Raw genomic sequence first — 27,658 nt, 5'->3', positions numbered from 1 at the left:
AGGCGCTTTGAAAACTTTTATATTTTGCAGCGCCGCCTCGTGGTGAGTTTTATAAATGAGTATAGCATATAAACCTTCTCCGTCGAAAAGTACATATACATTCAAATTTTCATAATGATCGGTCAAATAGTGTACGATTCCAAAAAGGACAAACACACAAACATTCATTTATATATATATATATAGATATATATATATATATAATATATATTTATAAATTATACGGCGGAGCGAGTACTTTTTGTGATTCAATGTTTATTGAAATTAAATAAGGCTATTGCCATTTATACAATTTAATGTAAATAAAAGTCGTTTGACAGGTATTTGGTCTTCCGATCATATGTTAGTTTGCTTATTTAAACGCATATGTGACAGATACGGCCAAATACAAAATAATTGAATCGGAAAAAGTAAGCGCTCTGTGGTGTAATGGTAGCACATTCACCCGGCAAGTGAGAGATCCGGGTTCGACTCCCGGCAGAGCAAGTACTTTTTGCGATTCAATGTTAATTGAAATTAAATAAGGCTATTGCCATTTATACAATTTAATGTTTAGATATATGTATGTTAATTTCCAGACATGCATGTGAAAAAAGGCAACAGTAAATGACAAGGCTTTGTGGGCACATATTTTAGGATGACACACACACTATGATGCTTGCACAGGTAACCTGATTCCTGCTACTACATGGATCGTAAAGAAATGAGTCATATTTGGAATGGGTTGGATCAAGGCAAACTAAGGAGCTGTTCTGGTTTAGTTTAATAGCCCTAAGTCATTTGTATAGATAACTTTGTCATTTTTTTTTATGATAAAAAAAAGTTACCTGTTTTAATTGTTTTGTCATATAAGCCCATGGCTCCATGTATGTGCAAACATTCTGCCACATTTACAAGTGGAAAATTAGTTAATGAATGTGTAAATGTAACATTTAACTGTGTATTATGAATTAGAAGATACCCCTGCCCATTTTCTGAGCCTATTGCAATACATTGCACACACTTCGGTCCACAGAAAATAACTTTTAGAATAATTCCATGGTTCGATAAACAAATTTGCACCAAACATTATAAGATAAATTTATAACAAGATAGATATTTTAACCCTTGCAAGCACTGTAAACACATATAAACACGAGGGCTGACCGTGCTCTAAACACTGTAAGTGCATAACAATTGCCTTGTTTTTTATAGTAGTTTTTAGTTAATTCACAAGAGTGTGGGGGAAGTACGGTTCAGTACTTTAGAAACGTGCTGTATACTAGGTAACCTCTTCTGTGCTTATCCATCGACTAGTTTTTCTCTTTACAGGCAGCAGTTTGGTAGTACCACTTAATACCGGAAGCATATAAATCCATACGAGAATGAAAAGCGTGTATATGCTACTGCCGCACTGAGAATAAAAGATCCGTGGGCAATTAAACAAATTTAAACAAAAATTATATCTTTCCCTTTTGTTACATAAAAAAATAAATAAAGTGAGTGTTAAAAAATACAGTTTTTATTTATTGATAATTAATGAGCGCTAATCCAAAGTTAAGCAGCAAATATGAGGTGCTTTAGGAGTTGATAATCTTTTAAATACTGTAGCTTTGATTATATTAAATCAGGGTTTTTACATATTAAAGCAGTTATTGTATATTATAGCAAAACCGAGATTCACATTTGACCTTGAAAAAGATAAGAACGTCTAGGTACAGAATAGCTAAAAAAGGGTACAAAGAGGTTATCCTAAGATAACACACTGTATAGTGTGCAAAGATAAGCTCAATCACATTAATTGGTATTAACATTTCAGTTCTATGTTTAGATCAATTTCCTCCTACATTTTTCAAAAACATTACCTACAATCATAAAATTCAGTCTATTAATTAAAATAAAGATTCCATTCCATATAAAACTTTTTATTACCATTGAGCAAAATACAAAATTACAAGCTACATCACAAAAGTAATGGTCAAGACATTATTTGTTCGGATTTGTTACGTTTCAGTTTCCCTACACCTAACAATCAATTTGTTCGGAAAATTTGTTCAATGGAACTCAGTAAATGCAATGTATCATTACTCTTCAGCATCAGCCTTCTCCACGGCGAAAGGCTCGGCCACCTCCTCTACTCCAGCATCTACGATGACAACGTCCTTCTTGGGCTTGTCTCGGCTGTCAGTCTCAGAGTTCTCAATCTTGCGGATAGTTTTCTGAAACATTATTTAAATATTAGTCAGCAATTATCTTTAAATCTAAATAATTTAATTTACAATACTAAATATCTATATGAACGGTGTATCCCATTTTTACTTGGACTTTGCTTACACAGTAAAAGGTGTTTGAGTAATGTGTTCAATGCAACTAAACTAAACGTCTTTCAGATGATTTCAAATTTTAGATTATGAAACTCCAGGAAACTTAATTTTAAAATTTACTTATTTTGTTATAGCTATATCTAAATGTGCCTACTTTGAAAAATACGCACTTTTAATTTGTCATTACTAGAAAAATTTAATTTGTCAGTACTTCTGTGGTCAGTGACTAATGGCCTTAAGCTCAACACAGACAAGTGCACTGTTCTTCACATGTCCCCACTACTATAGTTCAGACCCTCGGTGAGACCAACCTACAGATCATGCTGTGTGGCAGTAGTATGGCAGTGTGTGACAAAGTGAAAACCTTGGGAGTCATACTGGATTCAGGCCTCACTTTTAGTGACCACTTACCAAATACTACCCACACCTTGGGTAGACCGAGGGGTCTATATGGATTTAGAAAAATGCTTTCAGAGTTCACAAACCTGCAGATAAAACAATCTCTTATATTGTCTGTGTTTTACTACTGCTATCCTGCATACGGAAATAGTATCTCAGAGGAGGATGTTTGTAGGATTCAAAAAGTGCTAAACTCAGCTGTTAGGTTCATTTTTTGCCTAAATCGACAGCTAGATGTATCCGAAGAGAAAGTAAGTTTGGCTCCAATGGAAGAGTATGCAGGGTTCTGAAAAACTGCATGACTCACAAAGACCTATGTCTTGGAGAGCATCGGTATATTGGACACCAACTGTTGTATCGGGAAGAGATAGCCTAAAGTAGTACTCGCCAAGACCGCAGCGACGTAACTAGGGGGGGGCACGCGGGGCATGTGCCCCGGGCGCAAGTTGTTGGGGGGGCGCCAACACGGCCACAGATTTTTTTCTAATAAAAATTGTTGAAAATATTTTTTAATGCGAGGTGTGTTTGCAAAAGAAAATCATTATATTTATTATTTTATTTGATTTAAGTCTAAGAAAAATGCAAAGTGAAATGATGAATTGCTATCTCTGACTATTTACGAATCATGTTTACGGTCTGCATGAACTTGTACAGAAACGAGTATGGGCACACTGTGTTATCTGTGGAATGACTCACTAGGACGGCGCGGCGTCAGACACTTCCTTCCCCTCCCGGCTCCCACCCGCAGCTCCCCCATCCCTCTCACCGCACCACACATGCCACATTGCCACAAAACACAACACATCGATGCTCGCTGGCCTGACCTTGACTAACAGACTAACTGCGTATGTTGTGCAGTTGTGCACTACTATTGTTGACAATAGTTCATACTTCTACTTCATTATATACATCATCAGTGGTTCGGTTCACGTAAAGTGGTTGCGGAGCTGTTTCTTTGAGTGTTACTAGCAATATTATTTTCGTGTTTGTGAATATTAGTCATGTCGAAAAAACTGTCTGGTGCGGAAAATCGCAAAAGAGCTAAAAGAGAGAAAAAAAGAAGCACATCAATCCTCGTCTCTTCTATCATCATGGCTAAATGAAACAAAACAGTAAAGGTAGGTAAGATAGATATACAGTACTTTGTTACTTTGTATTTATTAACTAATACAGATTAATGATTAACTTATTGAAACCTTAAAAAATATATCATAATTAACTTTTCTGTAACTGTAGCAGCGTACTATTGATATGAATCTGTGTTTAAAAAATATATAAATTGAACACAGGGTTTTAAGCTTTTCTTCTTCTTAAGCTATTTCTTAGAAACGCTAACAAGCAGCAAATCTAGTCATCGTCACACTTGAAGACGACATTTCGCTTTAACCAAGAACTAAGAACGTCATAATTTATTTAAAAAAAATAGTATAGTAGGAGATGCTTTGTCGGCAGTATTGTTTAATTTAGCGTTAAAACTATGCTTTTAGATAATACGGCACAATTTAAACAGCTAAGTTCTACCACAAATTGACAAATATACCAATAAATATTATTTTATCGAATGAAGGTAACTCGAATTTTTTATTTTTTCAGATGAAATCAGCTGTAGTACAAGTACGACTTTTGAAGATGGAGGGTCATCAGCTGATGCAGTCCAAGACGTGTTTTCAACTAATGCTAATCTTGGTACGGAAAAATCTTCAGCTGGAAGAACTTCCAGTTGTACCAACGGTCACCCAGGATGACGTCGAGGGTGAAGAGATCGAGATGTTTCAACCGGAGCAAAAGTATAATAATGGTACGTCTACGAGTTTGACAACTGATCCAACCCATGGTGAGTCTACTAAATCTATTGATCTAAAAGAATCCGGGAAGTGGCCTAATACCATTTCGGATGCAGACAGATGTTTTCTCGTATCGAGATTATTGAATGAAGGGAAAATAGAACCTGATCTTAACAATACTTTAAGAGATGGGAGACAGTTGACTAAAGAGTGGTTTACAAAAATTATGCCTAATGGCTTAAAAGTACATCGAACATGGCTAGTCTATAGCAAATCAAACAATTCCTTGTATTGTATCCCATGCAAACTTTTTTTCGCACACTGAACATCAACATCCACAATAAGATTTCTGCTTTAGCCAAAGATGAAGGGTTCACTCAGTGGAAGAAATTGATGTGAACGGATTCCTGAGCATGAGAACTCCTTAAATCACAAACAGTGCTTTTGTGCTTGGAAAAATTTAGAATCTAGTTTAAGTAAACGTTCTGGCATTGACAAAGAACTACAAGACATGATTGCACTTGAAGAGGCACACTGGAAGGGTGTTTTGTATGCTATCATTGATGTAATCTTACACCTAGCAAAAGATGGCAGCCCATTACGAGGCTCCAATGAAAACCTGGATTTCAGTGACCCTAGATGCGGTAGGTTTTTGAACACTATTGAACTAGTATCTCATTACCATGCACCTCTGAAAGAGCACATTCTTCGCCATAAAAAAGGCAAGTCAGTTACTTTTCGCCGCTCATCCAGAATGAATTTTTAGACATTATTGCAGGAAAAGTCAGAGAGAAAACATATTTTGTGACATCAAGGCTTCAAAATACTTTTCAATTATGTTTGACTGTACTCCCGACGTAAGTCATTTGGAGCAAATGTCTCAAGTCCTTCGTTATGTGAAAATCACCGAACAGGGTCCGGAGGAGGTAGTGGAGAGTTTTATTGATTTTGTAAAAGTTGGTGAAAAAACTGGATTGGGTCTTTCGCGCAAGAAATTTCAGAGAAAATCAAAAAAGATGGCTTAGATTTGAAGACTGCGGGGCCAGTGCTATGACAATGGTTCGAATATGGCTGGCAAATACAAGGCGTCCAATCTAGGATCTTGTCCGAAAACAACCTGGCTTTTTGTGCCTTGCGCGGCTCCATTCCTTAAATTTAGTAGGTGCAAATGCTGCTAGTATGTCAGGGGAGGTACAGTCATACTTTGGAACACTTAACTGCTTGTACAATTTTTTGCTTCCTCGACCAATAGATAGGAGGTTTTATTAAAACATGTCCCTCTATCTCTAAAACTACAAAGTAACACCAGATGGTCGACTAAGAGGGAAGCTGTACAAGTTATATACAAGCATCTAGGTAAAATTATAAATGCTTTAAATGACCTCAGAACCAAGCCTAAACTACCTCAGATGAAACAAAAACTGAAGCAGCTAATCTTTTGAAAAATGTCAAGCAGTTTGAGTTTATAGTTCTCTCCTGTTTTTGGTACAAGCAATTGACCCGCATTGACATTGTGAACAAGCTCCTACAAGTGGAGAATATCACCATTACATAGATCGGCCAAACACATCAGTCGATTGATCTCTGAACTAGACTCGGAAAGGGCAAACTATTCAAACGCTGCAATGAAAGAAGCCAAAGAAATGGCAACAAATCTTGGCCTTGATCCTCATTTCAAAGTAGTTCGAAAGAGAAGAAAAAAAGCGCATGTTTGATGAGAATGCCGAAGATGAAGCACCTGAATTCTCAGAAGAGAAGAAAATTTCAACAGCAGCTATTAGAAATCGTCGATCGCATTCTTTGTGAACTCAGAGAAAGATTCAACTCCTATTCAAAACATAAATCATTTGTTTGGTTTTCTCAACGGAGCTAGCTTTGGAACAATGATGTGGGATGACCTAAAGGCTAAAGCAATTTGTAATTAGCCTCCAAATATAAAGAAGACTTGGACAACAGACGAATTGGCAACTGAAGTGGAAAGTTTCAAATACCATGGTTTGGATTTAGTACCAAATATCCAAACAGCCAATTCGATTGATCTTCTGAAATTTTTGTGTGTGAACAAAATGGAGGATGTATATCCAAACATAATGACTGCCTTACGGAATCTTCTTGACAATTCCGGTTTCAGTGGCTTCGAAAGAAAGAAGTTTTTAGTAAACTTAAAATAATAAAAAATTATTTACGGAATTTGACAGGGCAACAGAGGCTGACAAACCTAGGGATTATTTCCATTGAGCACCAGGTAGCCTCAAAAACTATGCTTCAGTGAGATTGTCAGTACATTTGCTGCAAGAAAAGCCCGAAAAGTTAAATTCTAAGAACAATTTAAAATGTTTAAATCAATATTTTACATAATTTTACTATCATAAGTGTTTTAGTAAAAATGGTGTTGTTTTGAAATAACTATTTGTTTTTGAAAATACGTATTCTATTATTTACCAAATATAATTTAGGCCTATATACTTTGAACTTGAGGTTGAGTATTTTAAGATCAAGATTCAAGATAGTATTAATGTAGCGTACCCGTACCGATGGACACACCACACTTTTTAAGAGGAGTTATAAGGAATTAGTTTCAGTTTCAATTGGTGGGGGGGAGGGGCGCCAAAATAGGTGTTTGCCCCGGGTGCTGAATAACCTAGTTACGTCGCTGCAAGACCGAAAACTTCACTTTTCTCAAAAGTACGGCTTGAGGTCGGGAAGAGAAACTTCAGCTACTTTGGCCCAACCATGTATTGTCCCTCAACACCAAAAATACCTATCCTGTTAGCAAATTAAAAAAAAAAAAAATTAAAATATTATATAATAGTAACTAAGATGTTATTAATGAAATTGTATATTAAGTAGGGATTTTTTAAATTACTTTACAGGTTTTAGAACTTTTATATATTTTACTTACATAATTTTTATTTCTGTTTCTATATTTGACTTGCCTTACAAAATATTAAATCACAGCATTTAAACTGTTTTTGTAACCTTAAAAGAGGAAAAAGTAAATTTATTTATTTTCAATTACTGCATGAGCGATACTGCTGAAGCGGGTTGAAGACTGTTCTCACACATATGCTATTAAGGATGGTTTGTTTTATCAATGACTGCATGACGAATTCACTAGAATCACATTATTGTGTTCCCTCATTCCCCATGGCTAGTTTCTAATGAGGAATAATCTGCACATAACTGCTCATGTCAGGAATTTAAGGCAACTTCCGTACAGTGTACTAACTAAAATGTATGATTTGGAGTGGACAAGATTTTTGACAATCTTCTACCAAATATATTCCTTATGTCTTATTTCAATAGATGAATACAGTACAGAAGAAACTACGTACATTTCCGCAAACAAAATTGTACTCAACAAAATATTTTAAAAGCAAAAAAACACCATACCTAAAGAACAAGAATTAAATCTGTTTTAAGATCAAGAACACAAATTATTTATTATTGACAGGTTCACACTAGACCACACAGAAGGTTAGGTAACACTTGGAATCTATTCATAACATTGAATTTATTATTTTTTTGTATCGTTTGCAATATAACATTTGGGGTGCTGAAACCAAAAAAAAACAAATTTTTTGTTTGCAAAAAAGGCAATTAGGCTGATTTTTTGAATGAAAAATATTTTATTCCTGTAGAGTGATTTCAAAGGTAATATTTTGAATTTTTTTTATCTAAATTCTATCACCCCAACTCTTTACATGAAACATAAGAACATATTTCAACCTACTAATATTAACAGATACAATCTTCCAAACTCCAGTTCTTTAATTATACCAAAGCACAACACTACATTTGTTGAAAGACATACTTATTACTCTGCAATTAAATTATGTAAAGCCCTTCCTCCACAGCTTAGGTCGGAGTCAGGTGTGGTTTTGTTTCGGAGGAGGCTAAGAGAATTTTTAGTCCGCTTGGAATGTTACAGTGTCGGAAAGTATTATGCCCAACTGTCCAATCTGTAAAATAGTGATACTATAATAACATATCTAATATATAATTATCATACCTGACATTTAATATCGTTTACACTGTAAGCAGGTGCTTTAGAATCTAATTTTTATATCAACTACTTTTATAGATAAATAATATTGAATGGACCTTTGTCACTGCTATGTATATAGTCGGATGACAAAAGATTTTGACTTTGACTTTGGCAGTACAAATCAAACACTGTTTACTCAATGCATTACAAAATGTCCTATAACAGTAAAAATTAAAAGAGTTTGGAATTAAGCACCCCAATATCAATTCATCTCATAATATTTAAATAAGTACATAATCACTAAATCACTCTTGTACCTTATGTGCCAACTAACAAGTACTATGCTCAGAGTTACATGAGTACAAGATTATTCTATACAAATATTAGAAAATTACAAAAAATTAAATTCCTACAAAAAATTAAATTTAAAAGTTAAATTGTTATTTTTAATCACACATAGTACACAGCTGGCAATGGTGTGAGACCACCAAAATTCCTTTCTCAGCTCCTTTTTTTAGTGGATCACAGTGTATTGTTGTAACAGTGATTTAGTAACTTAACAGATGTACTGTAGGTAAAAGATCTAGGTGTATTGTTTATTCATGCAAACTTATTCCCCAATTCATTAGTGAAAAATTGTTTTTAAACATAATATTGTTTTAATCAATATAATTAGATTGTCTTATAGGGCCATCATACAATCAAATTAATTTTTAACTATTGTGTTTTAATCAAAATGTTCTTGTCTTAACTGAATTTATGGTCTAGCTTAAACTCTATGTTAACAATGATACACAAAATAATTGAAGCAAGGTAATGGATATTTAGGAAAACTTTATTTACAAAAATCTATCCAAACTAAAATAGTTACCTAGCTAATGCATAATGCCAATAGCTTCATTTATTACATAAAATTAATAAGATAACTTCCTCATTATTGTCTCAAAGATAAAGCCCTTACAATACCTGAATCAAGCATGTGGCTTTTCCCTTGAATGGGTAACTACTGAATGGTCCTTTTACTGATTCACAATTTACCTTCAAACACAGAGTACGAGTAGAGTACTTAGATCTTTTTAGCCATGATTTCACCTCCTACAATAAAACCTTCCCTATCCCTAACACTTTCACACGCTCACTGCAGTTCTATATTGACAGATCTTAGGTGATCCTACCACTCTATACAAACAGGGGCGTTTGCCACAGTCAACGTGTTAACTTTGTATGTTAATAATTTAATAGCTAACATATTTTTCAACACAAAATCTTAAAATTACCTTTCAACAAAAGTAGATAAAAAAGACATTTTTGCTAACCATTATTAATTCTTCCAACAATAAAGGAAATGCTTCAATGTTATAAATTACATTATCGTTTGTTCCAATAAAATCCACTGAAGCAGATATTCCATTTCTAACTTGAGAACTTCCATTCAAAACAGTAACACTGACCTTCATGTACAATGAAGTGCCCTCCCCCTCCCACACCATGCATCATACCTACTTTTTTCCAAAAATACAAGCCCAATAGTAAGCAGCTTATAAGCTTAAACGAGCTTAAACCTAAGTTTTTAATAAATTAAACCTAACTAGAATAATCAATCAATTGATAGTAGACCTATCAAGATTAATAAAATGCCTTTAGAACTGTGTATAAACTAGTCAGTTCAAAATAAACTGGACAGTTTATCTCACCTACTTAATGATCTTAAGTGTAGGGTGGCTCTTATCAATGAACACAGGCTCACCCCTAATGAAGAAAATCTCTATGTCCCCTGGCGGATTTTAGTGAGCTTACATTTGCTGTAGACCGAATGGATGTGGTGCAACTGGGATATATACTGATCCAGAATGTAATGTTACAAGGTAGTAAATATTTAACATTATTTTCATTCCTTCTATACTTGAGGAAACAGCGGTTAAACTGGACAATGTTGTGTTAATTTCCTTACTATAGGACTCCTGATTCAGACTTTTTAAATTTTTTGACATCACTTGAAAATTTGCTATTTAGTTTCTTTGGTTGTGCCAATAGCTCCAAAAAATTGATATCTGTACTGATTTTAATGTTTAATTTGTGACAAACAGTAATAAAAGTAAAAGCTTGTACATATTTTGAAATCTTTTCAACCGAATCAAGGTAATAAATGTCTTGACAATCTGGCTTCCAATCTAACTATTAACAAGTATGTAATTGACACTTGCATTTCTTGAAGTTATGTCAATAAAGAATTTTAATCGCTAAAACTAAAACTTAATGTTCAAAACAAGTTTTTACTAATGGCACATTTTGCTTTTGTCTTACACAGATTACATTTTATGGTATAATGTTATGGAGACACAGCCCAGATACTTATGATGTCTTCTTGTATCAACAAGAACGGTTTTAACTTGCTTCTTACAAATGTAAAGAAAAATGTTCATAATTTTTGTAATCGTAATACCTATCATTGTTACAAAACTAGATTTTGTGATTACTTAAACTTGCCATCCACCAGACTTAAAAATGTTTTAAAGAGCCATAAGTATGTTCAAATCATGACTTTTAATGGGCCTTTATATATAAAAGAACAACTGTCTGAGTTCAAGACAAGATTAACTAAATTTTTAACCATGACAGCACTGTAATTTATTGAAAAATTCTATAGCAAGTAGGTGATATTATGTAAGTTGTTATACATTGAACCCATTCAACTTGGAGTTCTTCAGGGATAGTTTTTGGGTCCTTTGCTCTTCTTGTGTTACCTAAAAATATACGTTTACCATTCTGAAGGACAACCCAAAGTAATCTCTGCCTTTATGCAGATGATTCTAATTTGAAACTATCTGGGGTGTCTACAGATCACGTTGAGAACATTTCTAACACAGAACTAATAAATATTGAAAGGTACTTAAATAACCATAATCTCAACTTAAACATAAAAAATACTAGTTTCATATATTTCAAAACGTATTAAAATCAACGTCAAGCTGAACCAATTTTATCATTTGACTCTCTAGGTTTAGTAATTGATGAAAATTTAAGCTGGAATCAACATTTAAGTAAAATATTATCGAAGAATAACTCAGGAATATATGCCCTTTCAAAAATATTTGTTATATATCAACATTGGTTAAGTTATTATACAAAAAAAAACCAACATACATTGGATTAAAATTTCTTATATTAGTTATACCATGTTTATTGTGTTGTGGTGATGACACTTATTGCTTTTGTAGCTTAATGGTTACTAAATGATTTGATATACTACATTATCCATACCATTCCGGAGAGGACTTTTCCAAAAACGACGTGTCGATTGTCCAACCAGGAGGTTTTCTTGGTGGTGATGAAGAATTGGGAACCGTTGGTGTCCTTGCCGGCGTTAGCCATCGACAGCCATCCAGCTCCATAGTGCTTCAGCTTGAAGTTCTCATCGGCAAACTTCTCTCCGTAAATACTGGCACCTGAAGACATAGTAAGCTTTATTAATCCAACTGACATATTAAAATCCTAATAAATACTGGCACTAAAAGGTAACTTGTAGTGACCCTTTCATACAGAATGCCTACATTGTTTTAAGCAAACTAATTAAAAAGCACCAAACTGTAGTGAGTATTTTCTATAAGATGTAAACCAAAAGTTCCTCAACTTCCAAATTCTATTTACTTGAGTTTGGTGAGAGTGGACATGCAATAAGAGCAGCTTCACTGTACTTCAGTACATGGAAAGATTTTTTTTTCATTTTCGAGTTCTGTTAAATGCTTAAGTAAATTACAAACTCCTTTTATTTGCATACCAAATTAACTCTGTAAACATCGTGGGTCGTTGTGCGTTCTACAATCAGGCATATTATGAGACTGAAGTTTCCTGTCTAAACTTCGACTGAGCCATTCACTTTCAAAATCCGACCACTGAATCAGAATTTTGTATTGATTGTTTAATATTTGTTGTGTAAGCACATATAAAGTATCCAATGAGAATCTCAACACTTTATAAGGTGTTTAGCCTTGTCTGGTAAGGCTGTTCGATGTGGGGGGAGGGAGCATATAAAGAAAGAAGTATATAGTTGAAACAAAAAAACATTATTATGAATTATAGCTCATATATCTAAATTTAACACGTAAATGAACTCTTAAGGTGAAACTGGTAATAAATAATTTATGTAGATAATAACTAACTATAAATATAAATAACATAACAATTAAAATCGGCACAATAAGCATATTACAAATTATTAGGGTGACTTGATCTGCTGATATTTTATGTTAACACAAACTACTGAACTCATTAATTTAAAAATATGTCACTACAACAGAATGATTTATATGTATTAGATTTTACTAATGTCTAACTAAACACTTGATGTACTCAAATTACCCAGAAAAAGTGAAGTTAACCCTTTGGCTGTTTCACAACGATTTATCATTGTTCATGTTTTTGCAGAAAATGGTTTCAAAACCATTGTTGATGGTATCATTGTTGCACAATACATTTACAGTAACGTAATTTGTTTATGTGTATCTATATACAAATTTGTAGAGAATTATAAATTCTCCATACAAAAAATTGTTGTTTTATACTTGACTACGTATATACGACTTTATACATGACTTATGAAACATTGCCTCAAATTCATGTAAGTTACTATTTATTGTTTTTGGTATAACAAGCCCCAAAACGTCAGTAAATTCAAACACACTAAAAAGTAAGCATTGATAAAATGCTATCTAGTAATCAGTGGCTTTCTTTTTGGTAATGTACTACTTTAGCAGGGCAGTACTGTGATGTATATTTAAGAATGAGAAAGTCCAAAATGAAAACTGATAGCAATCTCAGAGATTCCGCTGCTTTCACCATAATTGCATGTTGACTTGCTTATTCCTTTACCACTCCAATCCAGTTTCAGATATTACAAAATCTAAATTCAGATAATCCCAAGGAGCAACAAATTGTTGAATTCTTATAATCTATAAAAGTAACACTTTTTAACTTATAAATTATTGAAACAGTGTGAATTTTATTCTAAATTCTCAAACTTTAATATTATAATTATAATTCAATACAAATTATGATTCACTGACCAACAGTAAATGATATTGAAGAATTACAGAAAATTTATTTGTAGAAAGTAGGTAAGCAATTTAAGGAGCTAATTTCCAAAATTACTTATTTTTATCTCATCTTACTATGTACCCTATCTCTGTGTGTCCTTGTCTTGTATTTCCATGAAACTGAAACCCAATTGAACAAAAATGTTTTAACGTACAGCACTGTATTTTATATTACTTTGTTAATTAATATAAAGTTAATTAATATGCCCATTCAACTGATTGAAATGGGCCTACATTAGTTTTTAAATGGCTACAATTAAAGTTTTATTTCTCAAAATTTATAAAATTTTATACATAAAAACACCATTTTAGAAACGTAAAAAGTAACCCAGTTAGATAAAAACCTGATTTCTGGAATCATGTAAAAACTGAAACAATAAACTTGTGAAAAAAACAACAAATGTCATAAAAATGTCTCAAGCATGGTTTATAAAATGTTTGGTAAAATTGTTCTCTCTGGGTTGTAAAAAAAATATCTATTAGAACAGCTTAAGGTATTATGTAATAAAGTTGTATATTCAATTTGATTAATTTGTTATGTTTTTATAATTATACAAATCACAAATGCTTGAAAATATAATTATAAAAGTTTCACAATTATATTATAAGATCAAAATCTAAGAAGCATTTGGTGAAAAGAAATTAAATTACTGTACAAGATGTTTGTAAAGAAATTAAACTTTTTTAAGAACAAGGCATACACAATATAGATTCAAACTTGGATGCTAAATTGGTGAATAGTGGGATAATATAAAAACTGAAAGAACGCTATATTTTAGTAGTTTATGAAAAATTACAGTAGGTTTCTAATTGTATGTATTATGATAAGTAAAAAGATAAAAATATATGTTGCAAATCTTTGGCTTTCCTATTTAATATACACTCTACTTTAAAACATTCAATTTTAATATTTGAAATTCTAATTTGGCAACATAAACAAAAATATCATACCTCCAGTTCCGTCACCCTTGGTGAAGTCACCACCTTGGATCATGAAATCCTTGATAACACGGTGGAACTTGCTCTGTTTGTAGCCTTCCGGAGCAGTCTTCTTTGCTAACTCTACAAAGTTTGTTGCTGTTTTAGGAACTGTTTTGCCAAAGAGTCCAATTTCAACTCTTTCTGCTGGTGAATCTCCAATGGCGATGTCGAACCATACCTATTAAACACAAAAAGTATGCTGTATAAACAGAGTAGGAAAGAATTAAAACAGGATGTCATTAAAAAGTTGTTAATCATTTGTCTAGCAGCTCAGAGATTCTGGTATAATTGGAATGAATTGATACATTAAAGTACAGTACTTTCTATTCAGTACGCCTTTCTCAATAGTTTTTCTATTACACCATCAGTCATATGCGCATGTATTTAAGCACTATAATATTTAATAATACCAAGACCATTAGATTTTTGAACTGTAACAGAATTCAGGATATTTTTATAGTGAGAAAATCAGGTATAAAAGTAATACTGGGTCTAACTCTTAGATCACTTCAAGTCTGTTTTCATCAAATTAGAAAGTGTATAAAATTCTAGAATTTAGTAAATATCACTACTAACACATAATTTACCTTCAGTCAATATGAAAATTTGAATATTCATGTACCATGACCCACAACCAGAAAATCCCATTCAAAAACACCTTCAAGGTTAATAAGTCTCTGACCTTTGATTTTAGAATTCTAAAATCAATGTTCTAAGATTTGGAATTTGTATGTCACCAGCCATACCACTTGTTTTATATATTGACAATTTAAACATATAAAAGTTATTCATCAAATAAACTTAAAAACAATCAAAAATTAATTATATAAAACCCAAAGTCCTAAACTCATGCAAATTTATAACAAGAACTTGTTTGATTCAATCAAAAACCATTGGACTATCTGAGTGTTAAGTAACAGAAAGGACATCGACCATATGAAGTTGTATAGTATTTGACCAAAGGGGATTGACCTGAATAAGCTAACAAAGAGAATGTTCATAGTGACAATTTTTCAATCAGGCGATAGTGTTGGCCTTTCAGTTCCAATGAGGACTCATTAAATTAAATGATGTGCTAATAGGAACTACTCGTGTGTCAACTATTGTATCACAGCTAACTGATAGTAAATATATGCAACAAACACTATGAAACGTAAAAGTTAACAGTTCCTGTGCAAAACAAATATAAATATCCTTTCCTTATATCAATGCCATGCACTTAATTCTTTATAGCTAAACAATATAAGAATTATTTAGTTTCAAAATCAGACAGATAGATCACATTTCAATTTTAAGGTTATGATATTTTCTGTTTTTCTCATAGATCCATGTGAGTAAAAACTAAAACATACAAATTCTGGTATATTTCCTTCATTTAAATAGTGGAAGATGTAGGGGTTTTTGTACATCCAAATAGGTATAGATATCAGTTTCAAAAGCAGATAGATTGCGGTATTTAGTGTTTCCATCACAAGTTTATCAGTAAAGAACTACAATGGGAAGAAGACTCTGAAAACACTTTGTTTTCTAATAAACATGTTATTTTGATGAAATAACTTATTATGTAATGTATTGTAAGTACAAATAACTTTGTAATTTGAATCAACGGTTTGTAGCCTTACTTATTGCCTCTCTCATTATAAATGCATATAATGGCTACATTAAGTGTAACTTGCAGCTGTCCAATAATATAATTTTTACCCATCACATAGTTATGTGCTAATATTGCATATCTTTGAAATATCTATATCTAATTGCTAGTTAATTGCGTAGGGATATTTATTTATACACTTCTAAGATAATTATTGGAGTTGACACAGCATATTTTTCATCATATCACGTCAATGATCGTAACTTTCTTCAGGTACACAACTAGCGGTTGTGATAATGATCAAGTGATTAGCTGTGATATTATACATTTTGACTATATTACTTTGCATTAAAATCATGGTTTCACCCTTGTTAGAAGAATTAACACTATTTAATTTCCACAAATTTAGACCGACTTGAAATATGTGGTTCTTCATTTTCAGGGTTTCAGTAAATAAAGTGTTCCTATGTATAAACGAAAAACAAGGTGGCACAACCAAATACTTTCCACAAAGCACTGTAGACCATAACATAAATAAACCAAAAAGTATCTAAAAACAGTGCACAATCAACAAAGCTGTATGAGATATACATGTGCACCCTTTGTCTCTGTGAAAACATCTGTTTATCTAGTGTAAAGTTCACATGTGTGTCTGCAGCATAAAATTTATTAAGAAACTTAAACCTAGATTTTTGACAAATAATTTTTCTACTTTGCTGACCAACTTATTTCTAGATTTAAATTGTGTACAAAATATAATGCCGCTTGTTTAGCACTATTTGGACAATTAATTCAATTTTTGTCATGGTTCATTTCCTGGATTTAATTTAAGATTTTTAGAGCCAGATTTAGTATAGCTCTTTCATTGTATTAATTTAAATAAACATTAAAGCTGAAACTAGCTAAGCAATTCCACCAAACAAATATTTAGTCTAACAAATGTATAAGGATTGAGTGTTAACACAGAAATGTTAAGAGATTCATTCTACTTCGATACTAGAAGTTAAGCAGCAGAAGAAAACAATAAGATGATTAACAGGCCTTGGATTTCAAAGCAGCTGTCGAAGAGCATTCCAGGAGCACAAAATACTTACAGTACCTGCACTTTACATAAGCGAGGTAATTCTACTAGTAATCTCATCAAACAAGCCAAAACTTGGAGATTATCACCAATATAACACCAGAAATGCCTCAGATTTCTTACTTCCAGCACATCACCTGAGCTTTTCTGAAAGGAAGCCAACCTTCAGGGGAGCACGGTATTTAAACAACCTGCCAGACCACATCAAACAAGACACGGGAAAGACCTTCAAGGGAAAACTCCTTCGATGGCTTGAAGATCATCCCTTCTATAGCGAAAAGGAATTCATGGAGTGGAAGACTTAAAGATAACACTCGCAAGATAGAACTTCATTTTTATGTAACATTGTTTTGACGCCAATACCGATCTCTATGATTGTGTAAATGAAGAAAGATTGTCTATTGTCTATTGTCTAGTGATAAACCTCTCTCTAGAAATAAAATATTTAAGACTATCTAGAGACTTCCTAAACATGCAACTTTGTAGTTTTATAATAAATAAAAAGGAGACTTGTCAAAGATAAAGACTGAGGAAATTTTTGGGATGATTTCAAAATTATAAAAAGTTTTTCAGATATGCTGTGGTTGAAACAAATGTAACATTTCTTATACAACAATATTTATTTGGATCAAACCATTTTCTCAAAAGACTTTACCATTAAACATTCACAAAATTTTAAATGACAATAAATACTGTGAGTAATAAACTGTTGTAACAGTAAATGACTGTTGTTTACAGTTGTTTTCGTAAAGTCATGGTGAAAGTTTTAGACAATGTTTACAGATAGTCACAGTGAAAGTTTCAAACCAATCTGAAACAACAATATACTGTAGGCTTTCAGCTATATGGGGTAAAAAGTTCACAATGTCACTAATAATAGGTAGACTGCCAATGTTCCATGCTTATTACAAAAAACCCTTCATCCCAGAGTTGAATGTTAAAAGTCATGCTGAAGGAAAAAACAATAAAAACTGTGTAAATATTAAACTACATAGATTCTAAACTAAATTCAAAATACAAAACATTAATTCACCGATGTATTCTCTTTATTTTCTTTACCTTCCACAAATATGTATCATGACTTAGTTATTCAATATAGGTTGAAAGCAAACAAGAATCTGTTGTGAGAGAAAATTCTAGATTCATCATACTTGTAACATCCATTGCAACAAATTTCATTAACTTGTTATGTTATTAACTCCACTTATAGGGTTATATATATATATATATATATATTAATGTAATGAAAATTGTTAAAGGGTTTTACATTAATTCATTAACTTGATTTAAATACATAGCGATTTTTAACACTTTCATAATTATCACAATTAATTAGATTGAATTAGAGAGTAGAGAGTTATTTTTGGAGTTATGTTGAATACAGTATGTTGTTATCATTGGAAGTGGCAGTTGCAAAACCTGTAGTGGCAGGCACTTCTTGATAGTTAGTAATGTACTACATTTAAAAACTGTAGAATAGCAATTACTGAGGTAAAGTCTGTACTATTATACTATTTTCTTTATAAGTTACCTACAGCCAAAATCTATATGCACATTTTTTAAATTTAATTAGTTATTTTTATTGGATTCAAAATGAAAATAAAAAATTATTTGAACAAAATTTCCAAAGCAAAGGAAAAAATATTTTTAAAGATTCTGTTTTATTTTGTAAGGTATAGAAAATGTGACAAAAAGATGGTTTTTTTATGCAAAACAATTTGATTATTACTTTTATAAAAATAATTGAATGTTTAAGAAAAGAGTAAAACTTTGCAGGTGAGCAGAAATGGAAAATCAAAGATTATCTCATAAATTTGTATATTTTCAACGAGGAAACGTCCTGAATAATCTGATATAAAATATGACTTATGTAATGTCCCGTATCAAGAGTTTGAATAAAAAATAAAGTTAGAAAGCAAATATATATGCTATATAACGCAACCTGTGGAAACTGTCCCAAAAAAAGCCCAAAAAGTTAAAACTGAACACAAAAATATAGTATATCTTGGCTAAGATAGTTTGTCAGCGTGCTATAACATTTTGTTTCAATATAGTGGCCGTTTGAACTTTAAAAAGTTCACAATTCTATTATTTATATACCTACACAAAAAGCTAGTCCTCTGGAATGCTTGAAACATTTTCAAAAGATTTTGTTATAAGACATTTGGTTTTATTTCAAATGGTTTTCACCATGAGAATACATTATATTAATCTAATTCAGTTGTAACAAAATCTACTTATTTCTTCCAACCGTACTGAAAGGACTATTTCGTTACACCACACAGAAGGTGTTACTCAGGTAGTATTTTGGACTCTAATAATAAAGTAGGAAAGATAATCGTAAAATAACTTTTATCAAATCCAAACCAAACAAGGCATTTATTTGAAGATAAGTAGAGTCCATATTAGAGTAAAATAGAAATTTCTTTATTTTCAATTTCTTCATGGCCCTTTCTTACACTTAACCATATCAACTAAATACATATATACAAAGCAATCAAATAAAAAAAGGTCAAAAATATATTTTCAAAGGCTAATATCAAAAACAGTAACTATGTAAAGAAATCTAAATTCCTTCCTATAAATTACTTATTACAACTAAACAAAAACTTTTTTCAAGAATAAAACATTCAATTGCACAATCATACCACTTACTCCCCAGCCCACCCCAGCAAGGCCAACAAGCCTCAATCATCTGTTCCATGAAATACTGTTTTAATGATGTTAAAATGAGCAAAATTATGAAAAATTCAAAAAACTACTTAAAAATTATTTATTAACATTATCCTTGTATTCTTTTGAAGACTTTTTTTGTTTCAATATGTAAGTAACATTTAAGTATTGTTGGGTATGTTTAGAAATGTATAAAATCCCCTTAAATTACCTAATAATTACCTTAACTAATAACTGTCTTGATTTAAAAATTGTTTTAACTTACTCTGTAGAAGGCTACATAGCCAAATCTTACTTTTTCAGTGAGTGTCAAACTGATTTTTATGTTTTAATATAGCAATTATAAATTTATATTGAGATTTATTGTGACGCTATTCTTGTAATCTGTTACATGGCTGAATAAAGAAATTTTGAATTCGAATTTGAATTAAATAGTAGCAGTAATAAGACTGGATGGTTGCAGAGCTGACCTTTGCACTGCTCCTTTGCCTCTGAATTATAAACAACTGGACCATCTTGTCCCCAGTCTTTCATTATTTTATAAGGCAATATCAGTGTACCTCTGAATGTTCTGAATATTTATCACTGTAAACACTTTTTTAAACACTGGACTACAATTATTTGTATATTCTCCTTTTTAAAAATGTATGTACATATTAATTAATCATTATTTCATATATTAAAATATATATGTTGATGTACAAGTGTTACTGATGTTTTCTGTGTTCTTTGTTTGAAGTTTGTTTTTGATGATGGAAGGATTGTGAAGAAAACAGGACTTTTCTGGACATTTGCCATCGTTAAGTGATACAAAATATCAGTAACACTACGTTTTGAGATCTGCAAACCTGAAGAAGAGATTAGATACTAGATCTCAAAACGTAATGTTACTGATTTTTTGTATCACTTAACGATGGCAAAGATGGCAAATGTCCGGAAAAGTCATATTTTCTGTGTTACTGAACATTGTCATACTAACAACAATATTTAATCTCTAACTGTTAAACTATTTTCACAGATTTTTAACATTAATTTATTGGAATCTTCCCAAGATAAAACCAATTTGATTTGATTCAGGGATTCCATACTGAAGCAAATATCACTGAGATTACATGAAGATCAGTTGGAGGAGGTTCCTGTCTGGATAATTTTCTTATTAACGATCCGAAACATCATTTTCACAGGCTTGCATTGTCCATATGTATCTCTCAGATCATGAAGCCCAATCAATTTCAATTACTCCATTGCAAATAGAATCTAAAACCCATCCAGATTCCTTTCACTGGAACTTTCAATCCAAAAACAAAAATAAGCTTAAACAAATTCTTCAAACATAAGTTAGGGGGTCTATGCTTCATAAGACATCAGTTGATGATGTTTCCTACTTTAATAGGTATATTTAAACTATGTCATTCTGTCAATTCCATTAGGTAAGAGAAAAATATTTGTAGTAAGCCTGAATGGATAACTAAGGAAGTTTGTAAGAATCGTATAAGAATGCAATATGCTTAAATGACACTTTAAATTCCCAATGTAACGGATGAACTAAGGAAGTCTCTAATGTAAATTCTGCTTCCATGTTTATTCCCAATATTCATCAAAAGATCAGATCATACTTTTATATTATAATCTCAGAAACTGTAAATGTCAATACTTCTTTGAAAAACAGTAAATGCTCAAGATAGATTTCTGACATTTCTCCATCACCTCTTTTCATTGCTCTGAAGCATTTCATTCCTGTAATATCATTGATTCTAAGAGTACTTTTTAATCCATCTGTTAATCAAAGTAAATTTCTAACAAATCTAAAAATAACTGAAGTAATTCCTATACTCAAAGACAAACATACATCAAGTACAAAGTTTTACCCACAAATTTCAATTACACCAAACATCCATCCAGCTTTAAGAAAATAATTTTAAATTATGTGCAAACCTATGTGAACATACCTAATATCTCGTCACAATCCCAATTTGTGTTTAGATTTAACCATAGTCGAAATCAGCTATAATTTCTATGTCTAAACATTTCCTGCATGTATTTGAACTCTAGGCTTATTCTGTGACCTTAGTAGAGTAATTGATATTGTAGACCTAGTATGTTTCTTAGTAAACTGGAAAATTATAGATTTCCAGCCTCCATTCTTCACTGGCTGAATTATTTTTGCGTAGTGGAATCAAGGTTGAGATATGGCATCATATACTACGGGTTCACCACCTCTAATCATTTTCAAAGTATTTTTCTGCTCCTGAAGAGGGCTTAACAGGTAGTTTGGGGAATTGCAGTTACACCCGTTTATCCTTGAAAATAGTAAAAAGTATCTAAATACTACATTGTATTGTTTGTAACATGTTATAGCCTAGATAAAGATAGCTTTTATTCTTAATTCATTAATTTTTAAGCTTTAAAACCAGCAGAACTATATTATTATTTGAAATACAGATAACATAACTTGGTTTGACACTTTTTTCAGTATTTTTAGATAGTCATGAATATCAATGATTCTATAATCATGCTTCATTGTGATGGTGGCCTCTTATTATATTGCAGTCTTTTTTACTAAAAACTAAGCAAGTTAAAAATGTAGAATAGTGCACACCAGCCCAAAATATATTTCTCAGGCAAATTATATTCAATACTCCTTAGACACAAAGAAAACTTTTAGTTTGGTACCCAAAGGGTTAATGAACTGTGTGGGAAGCTCTTTTGTCTTGACAAATCAAGATTGTATCCATTAAGGAGCCTAGCTCACTCCAATCCACTCTATATCTTAATAATCAATAGATCGTTGCCAATACCTAACCAAGACCAAATTATTTATGTTTTATAAAAATTTATTTTGCTTATTTGGTCAGTTCTATTTCTAGTAGGCTATAGCCTATAGTAGAACACATAAAACGGCTTAGCTTCAGTATTAGTAAATATCTGATTGTGCTAAAATTGAATATTATCAATCTCATGTACATTTCAATCAATCTCATTTACAAAATAAACAAATAATGTTTATAAAATCACGGTAACTGAAGAAAATACATTGCTTACCTTTACAGTTACTTTCGGGCCTTTCTTTGAGCCATCGTCCCCACCTGAGGAATATACACCGATCAAAAAGGAAAGAAAAGTGGCAAACAAAACTAAATGTTTCATCTTGGTAAACAATAGTCAGTAGAGAGCTATATCATTAATATTATCACAAGAGCTAGGGGAGATGACTGAGTGACGGACGACACGATCGCCTGCGTGGTGACAGGTTTCGCTCCAACCAATCCAACTTTTCCGTCCTCTCGGCCGGCCTATCCTATCACACTAAACTAGTCAGTAGGAAATTGCGGAGTGCGGACAAGGGGCACAGCTGCTGAGATGAAAAACCCCAAAAGGTTCCTTCCCCTTCCCACCACCTAACTTGCTTATTTTCTACTCTCAACTGCCACTCCACAGTTTCCAGCTTCCAGCTGCTTATTGGTCCACGTACAAGTATTAAGAGGCTTTCAGATGTTAGGACATACAAAAATTGCTACTATATAATATGGACAGTCAAAGTAAGAATTCTAAATTTTTTTTGTAAAAATCTAAATATAAGGTTTTCGGAAGAAAATATGCTTCAGGCCGAAGTTAAATATACAAAGTGTTTGTATTATGCTTTGAGTGGTACTAAGATTGGAGGCATAATGGACGACATGAATATTTAATTAATTTTTAATTGTGATCCCACACTGCCGATACCTATAGCAACGAATCAGGAATGTTCCTATAGCTTTAAAAGAATATTGCGGAAATAAGTAGGTTTTAAATTAACAGTTTGATACAATCAAATGATATTACGATACTGCGGGAATAACGCGAAAATATTTCAATGAAAACTCTGGAACCAAAACTGTTGCCTTTTTGCAACAAATTTTCAACTCAGCCATGGTTATTTTTTAATATACGTATAAAATATATAATATAATTCATGTAAATACAGGATTCCTTTTGATTTAAAATTGGAAAGCGGTACGAGATATCGAACAAAATAATCTTTTTTATCGGTACATTTTTTCTTCGTCAAAACGTATTTAATTTAGTTCTGACTGGATTTGGTATTATTTACTTCATAACTTACTGCATTTATAAGTTTGATTTTATTTTGCATTTGTATTACTTAACCAGTTCTGTGACAGTCAATATTCTCAATTCAGTCTTTAATAGCATGTTAATTATTTTATAAGCACCCATAATCTAACCTACTTCAGATAAGACTTGTAAATCTGCAGTGCAAATTCAGGATGTGCACCACTTGTTCTGCAACTAATTGATTTCAATATATTTAAATCCTTTAGAAACTGTTGCACTATCTTATTAATAAGAATCTTAAAAGTAAGCTTATTATCTATAAAAATGCCTAGAAATTTCATTGTACCGACTGCAGGTAATCGGTGTTCCTTTATAAAGTATTGTAGATCAGCATCAACAACTCTTTTTTTGAAAATATAATTATACTACTTTTCTGGGCATTGAATTTCTTGTGTAACAGCTCAAAATATGTAACTAGATTGCATATGGCTTGCTGCATATGCGTGTGTACTACATCATAATCTTTATTTTCAGAATATCATCAGTATACTGTATACATTTAATATATGTCTTGTTGATACTGATCTACAATACTTTATAAAGGAACACAGATTATCTGTAGTTGATGCAGTGCAATTTCTAGGTATTTTTATAGATAATAAGATTACTTTTAAGATTCTTATTAATAAGATATTGCAACAATTTGTTAAGGATTTAAATATATTGAAATCAATTTGTTGCAGAACAAGTAGAGCGCATCTAGAATTTGTACTACAGATTTACAAAAGTCTTATCAGAAGTAGGTTAGATTATGGATGCTTATAAAATAATTAACATGCTATTAAAGACTGAATTGAGAATATTAACTGTTACAGAACTGGGTAAGTAATACAAATGCAAAAGAAAATCAAACCTATAAATTAAATATAAGTTATGAAGCCTCAAGTTTGTGTGCGTCTAGTCTACAGATAGGTTTTACACTAGGGTCCTTAGATAGCATTCTCAATGATTCTTTTATTTCCTCATAACCTTTTACGAAAGCCAAGAAAGCGACTACTATTGCTGATCATCTAGTTTCGGGCAATGAGTTTACCACTGGCGTTTGAATCTTTACAAAACACTGTACTTTTAAAACATTTCATCTGTAAGTTGACAGAGAAAATTATTAGTACCGTTCCTGGAAAAAACCTAATAGTAGCTGTGTAACACTCCGCGGCAACAGAACCAACAAAATTTAATGAATGTGCAGCACACGGTACGTATTCGGCTAGTGGAATGTACTGCTTTACTCTGGCCCGAAGACCTGAGTAAGGTCCCGACACATTAAAAGCGTTAGATATAGCTTTAACTGCCACACTTCTTGACACCTACATCTAAGCTTTACATCCAACTACAGTTGCTTCCATGCCTGCAGCTGTATGTGACACTCCTGGCAGAAGCTTAATAAGCAGCTTTATAAGTATATATGCGCACTGTCTCGGATACATATTGCAAAGCAATAGCTAATTGGTCAGAATGAGAAGAATCAGGAATCGAATCTACAATTAGAGAGAGGTATATCGAGTCTTGGACTTCTTTAACAATGGTTTTTCAGCATACAGTTTCTCATTATTTCAATAAACCCATTGCAGGTTAAAGAAGATAGGTATGAAGTCTGCCTTTGAACTTTGTTACTATATTTCCTTGTGCTGAACAAGGAAAGGATCTTATTCACTAATCAACTCTAGGCGCTCAAGATACAACCCATTTGAGGTTTGATCCAAACATTTCGTTGTCTCCTTGAAATGATAACTCTGTAACAGTAAAAAATCTAACTACAGAAACTATTCTTGATAGTACACTTCGTCAATAATTACTTACTCCTCATACAGCATAAATCAAATTTTGTCCACTTGCATTATTTCTTTTTTCCTAGTGACGTACGTTAAAATTTTACTTCTGTGGTCATAAGACTGTTCTTGATGTTTAAGTAGTTCATGACTTTACTTCTAGTAAAAACTATAGGAAAATATAGTTCGTGCATTAGTTGGTTGAAACAAACAGCAAGAAGTACAACATATTTTCCCAGTTTTTTGGATTACAACATCAAATTTCTTAAAAATTATATCTTTTTAACATAGAAGGAAGAGTACTTTTAAACATTATTTAGGACAGTGTTCTACTACCATCGTTGTATGTTCGTAATGTTTTTGAAACATCTTTTATTAGGTTATGTTTTGGGGCTTTTCTTAAGAACATTATTGACTACTAAAGTTGACATTCCAAGAGGCTCGTCGCTGAATCATCGATAGGAAATGAATTTGAAAGATCTACGGTTACCTCTGACTCTGCCTGTGAAGCCTCCCTCCCCCCCATACTGAACAATTTCTACTTCCACCTTATCATTCACAATAGGTGGAATTATTTGCTGGCCTGTGCCAACCAAGTCTTCTTGTGTAAGCTCCAGTGGCGTCGAGATCGATGGGATTGCTAAGTCATCGACATTCTCAGTGACGGGAGTTAAACGATTCGCAGTGGTAGTGAAGTAAATCACCAATGTTCGACACTTTCGTAACTGACTGAAATTCATCACTATAGTTTTTAGCAGCACGTTCCCTGTACTGCGCTCCACTAAGGTTTTTACTCGTAATTAAACACCATCAAATTACACGGTAAAATTACTGTTAAGTAATATTATGACCAGGCCCGTACTCAGGCCGGGTTTTTTGACAACTTTGCCGGGGCCCGCCACACGCATATTTGAAGGAATAGTGTGGACAGACGGCGCGACAGCGGGACATGACGGAGTCCAAAGCTGAGTATGGCCCTGATTATGACATAAGAAACTTCGATGACGAGCAAGCTGCAGACTGGCAGGTAGTGCTGCCAACGTAAACTTTCAACCACAAAACGTCCCTCGTCAAAAAATACATGTCCCGTTGCTCGTCTTATGCACCCAAACCAAATTCTGTTATTTTAACACTCCGCCGCCGCTCCTGAAAATGTACTGTGCTGAGCATACACCAGCAGTTTTTAAATCTTGTCCTAAACATATCCCACTTTTTCTCTATTGTTACTTGTCGTTGAGCATTGTGCAGTGATTTTTGTTGGATGAGACGAATGTGTACTTGATTGCAATTTCGAATTTTCTTTTGATTATATTGCTCTTTTGATTACAGATACAAATGAAAGATCTTCTTGTACGGACTCTTTATAGATTAACATGAAGAACTTACTACTAACAAATCTAATCCATTGTGTTTTCAGCCACGAAAATGTATCCCCTCTTCCATTGACTGATCTCCGTGAAACACGATCAGTCAGCTCCTTACCCGAATTTAAATCTTTTCGCTCCGTTTTCGTGAGATGAAACTGGTTTTTGTTTATATATTTTACTATAGCGCCATTCTCGTATTCAGATTTTGTTGATAGTTTTTCTTCGTGTATGATCCTGCACAGGAGTCTGTGAAATTCGGTAAATAAGAATGTCCACTTACCATAAATTAAAAATCAATGATATATATTGCAGTATCATTTTGGGTTAATAGCATAGCGAGAGAAAATTTTTAGTTATGGGTTTTTATCCCGCACAAGTATCATTATACATGACTATATGTTTATAGTTGTTTGTCCTTGTATATAAATGCATTGTAATACAGGAATGGATTTATTGAGACCCACTAAGTGGTGATACATACAAGTAAACGTTCAGCTCTTATACGCCAAGATTACG

General features: G+C 32.6%; 1 protein-coding gene across 1 annotated transcript; it reads right to left on the bottom strand.

Moving 5' to 3' along the window:
• Window positions 1–1,888: 1,888 nt before the first annotated feature.
• On the bottom strand, window positions 1,889–23,278 carry LOC124355509 (peptidyl-prolyl cis-trans isomerase B). The gene is made up of 4 exons (XM_046806671.1): window positions 22,936–23,278; window positions 14,519–14,726; window positions 11,736–11,920; window positions 1,889–2,198 (listed from the first exon to the last, which is right to left on the bottom strand). The coding sequence occupies exons 1-4, from the start codon at window positions 23,038–23,040 to the stop codon at window positions 2,064–2,066; spliced, it is 633 nt and encodes a 210-aa protein (XP_046662627.1). The 5' UTR covers window positions 23,041–23,278; the 3' UTR covers window positions 1,889–2,063.
• Window positions 23,279–27,658: the final 4,380 nt, after the last annotated feature.

This window comes from Homalodisca vitripennis, chromosome 2, assembly GCF_021130785.1.
Source record: "Homalodisca vitripennis isolate AUS2020 chromosome 2, UT_GWSS_2.1, whole genome shotgun sequence".
Taxonomy (NCBI): Eukaryota; Metazoa; Arthropoda; class Insecta; order Hemiptera; family Cicadellidae; genus Homalodisca; species Homalodisca vitripennis.
This window is presented reverse-complemented; position numbering and strand designations above follow the sequence as displayed.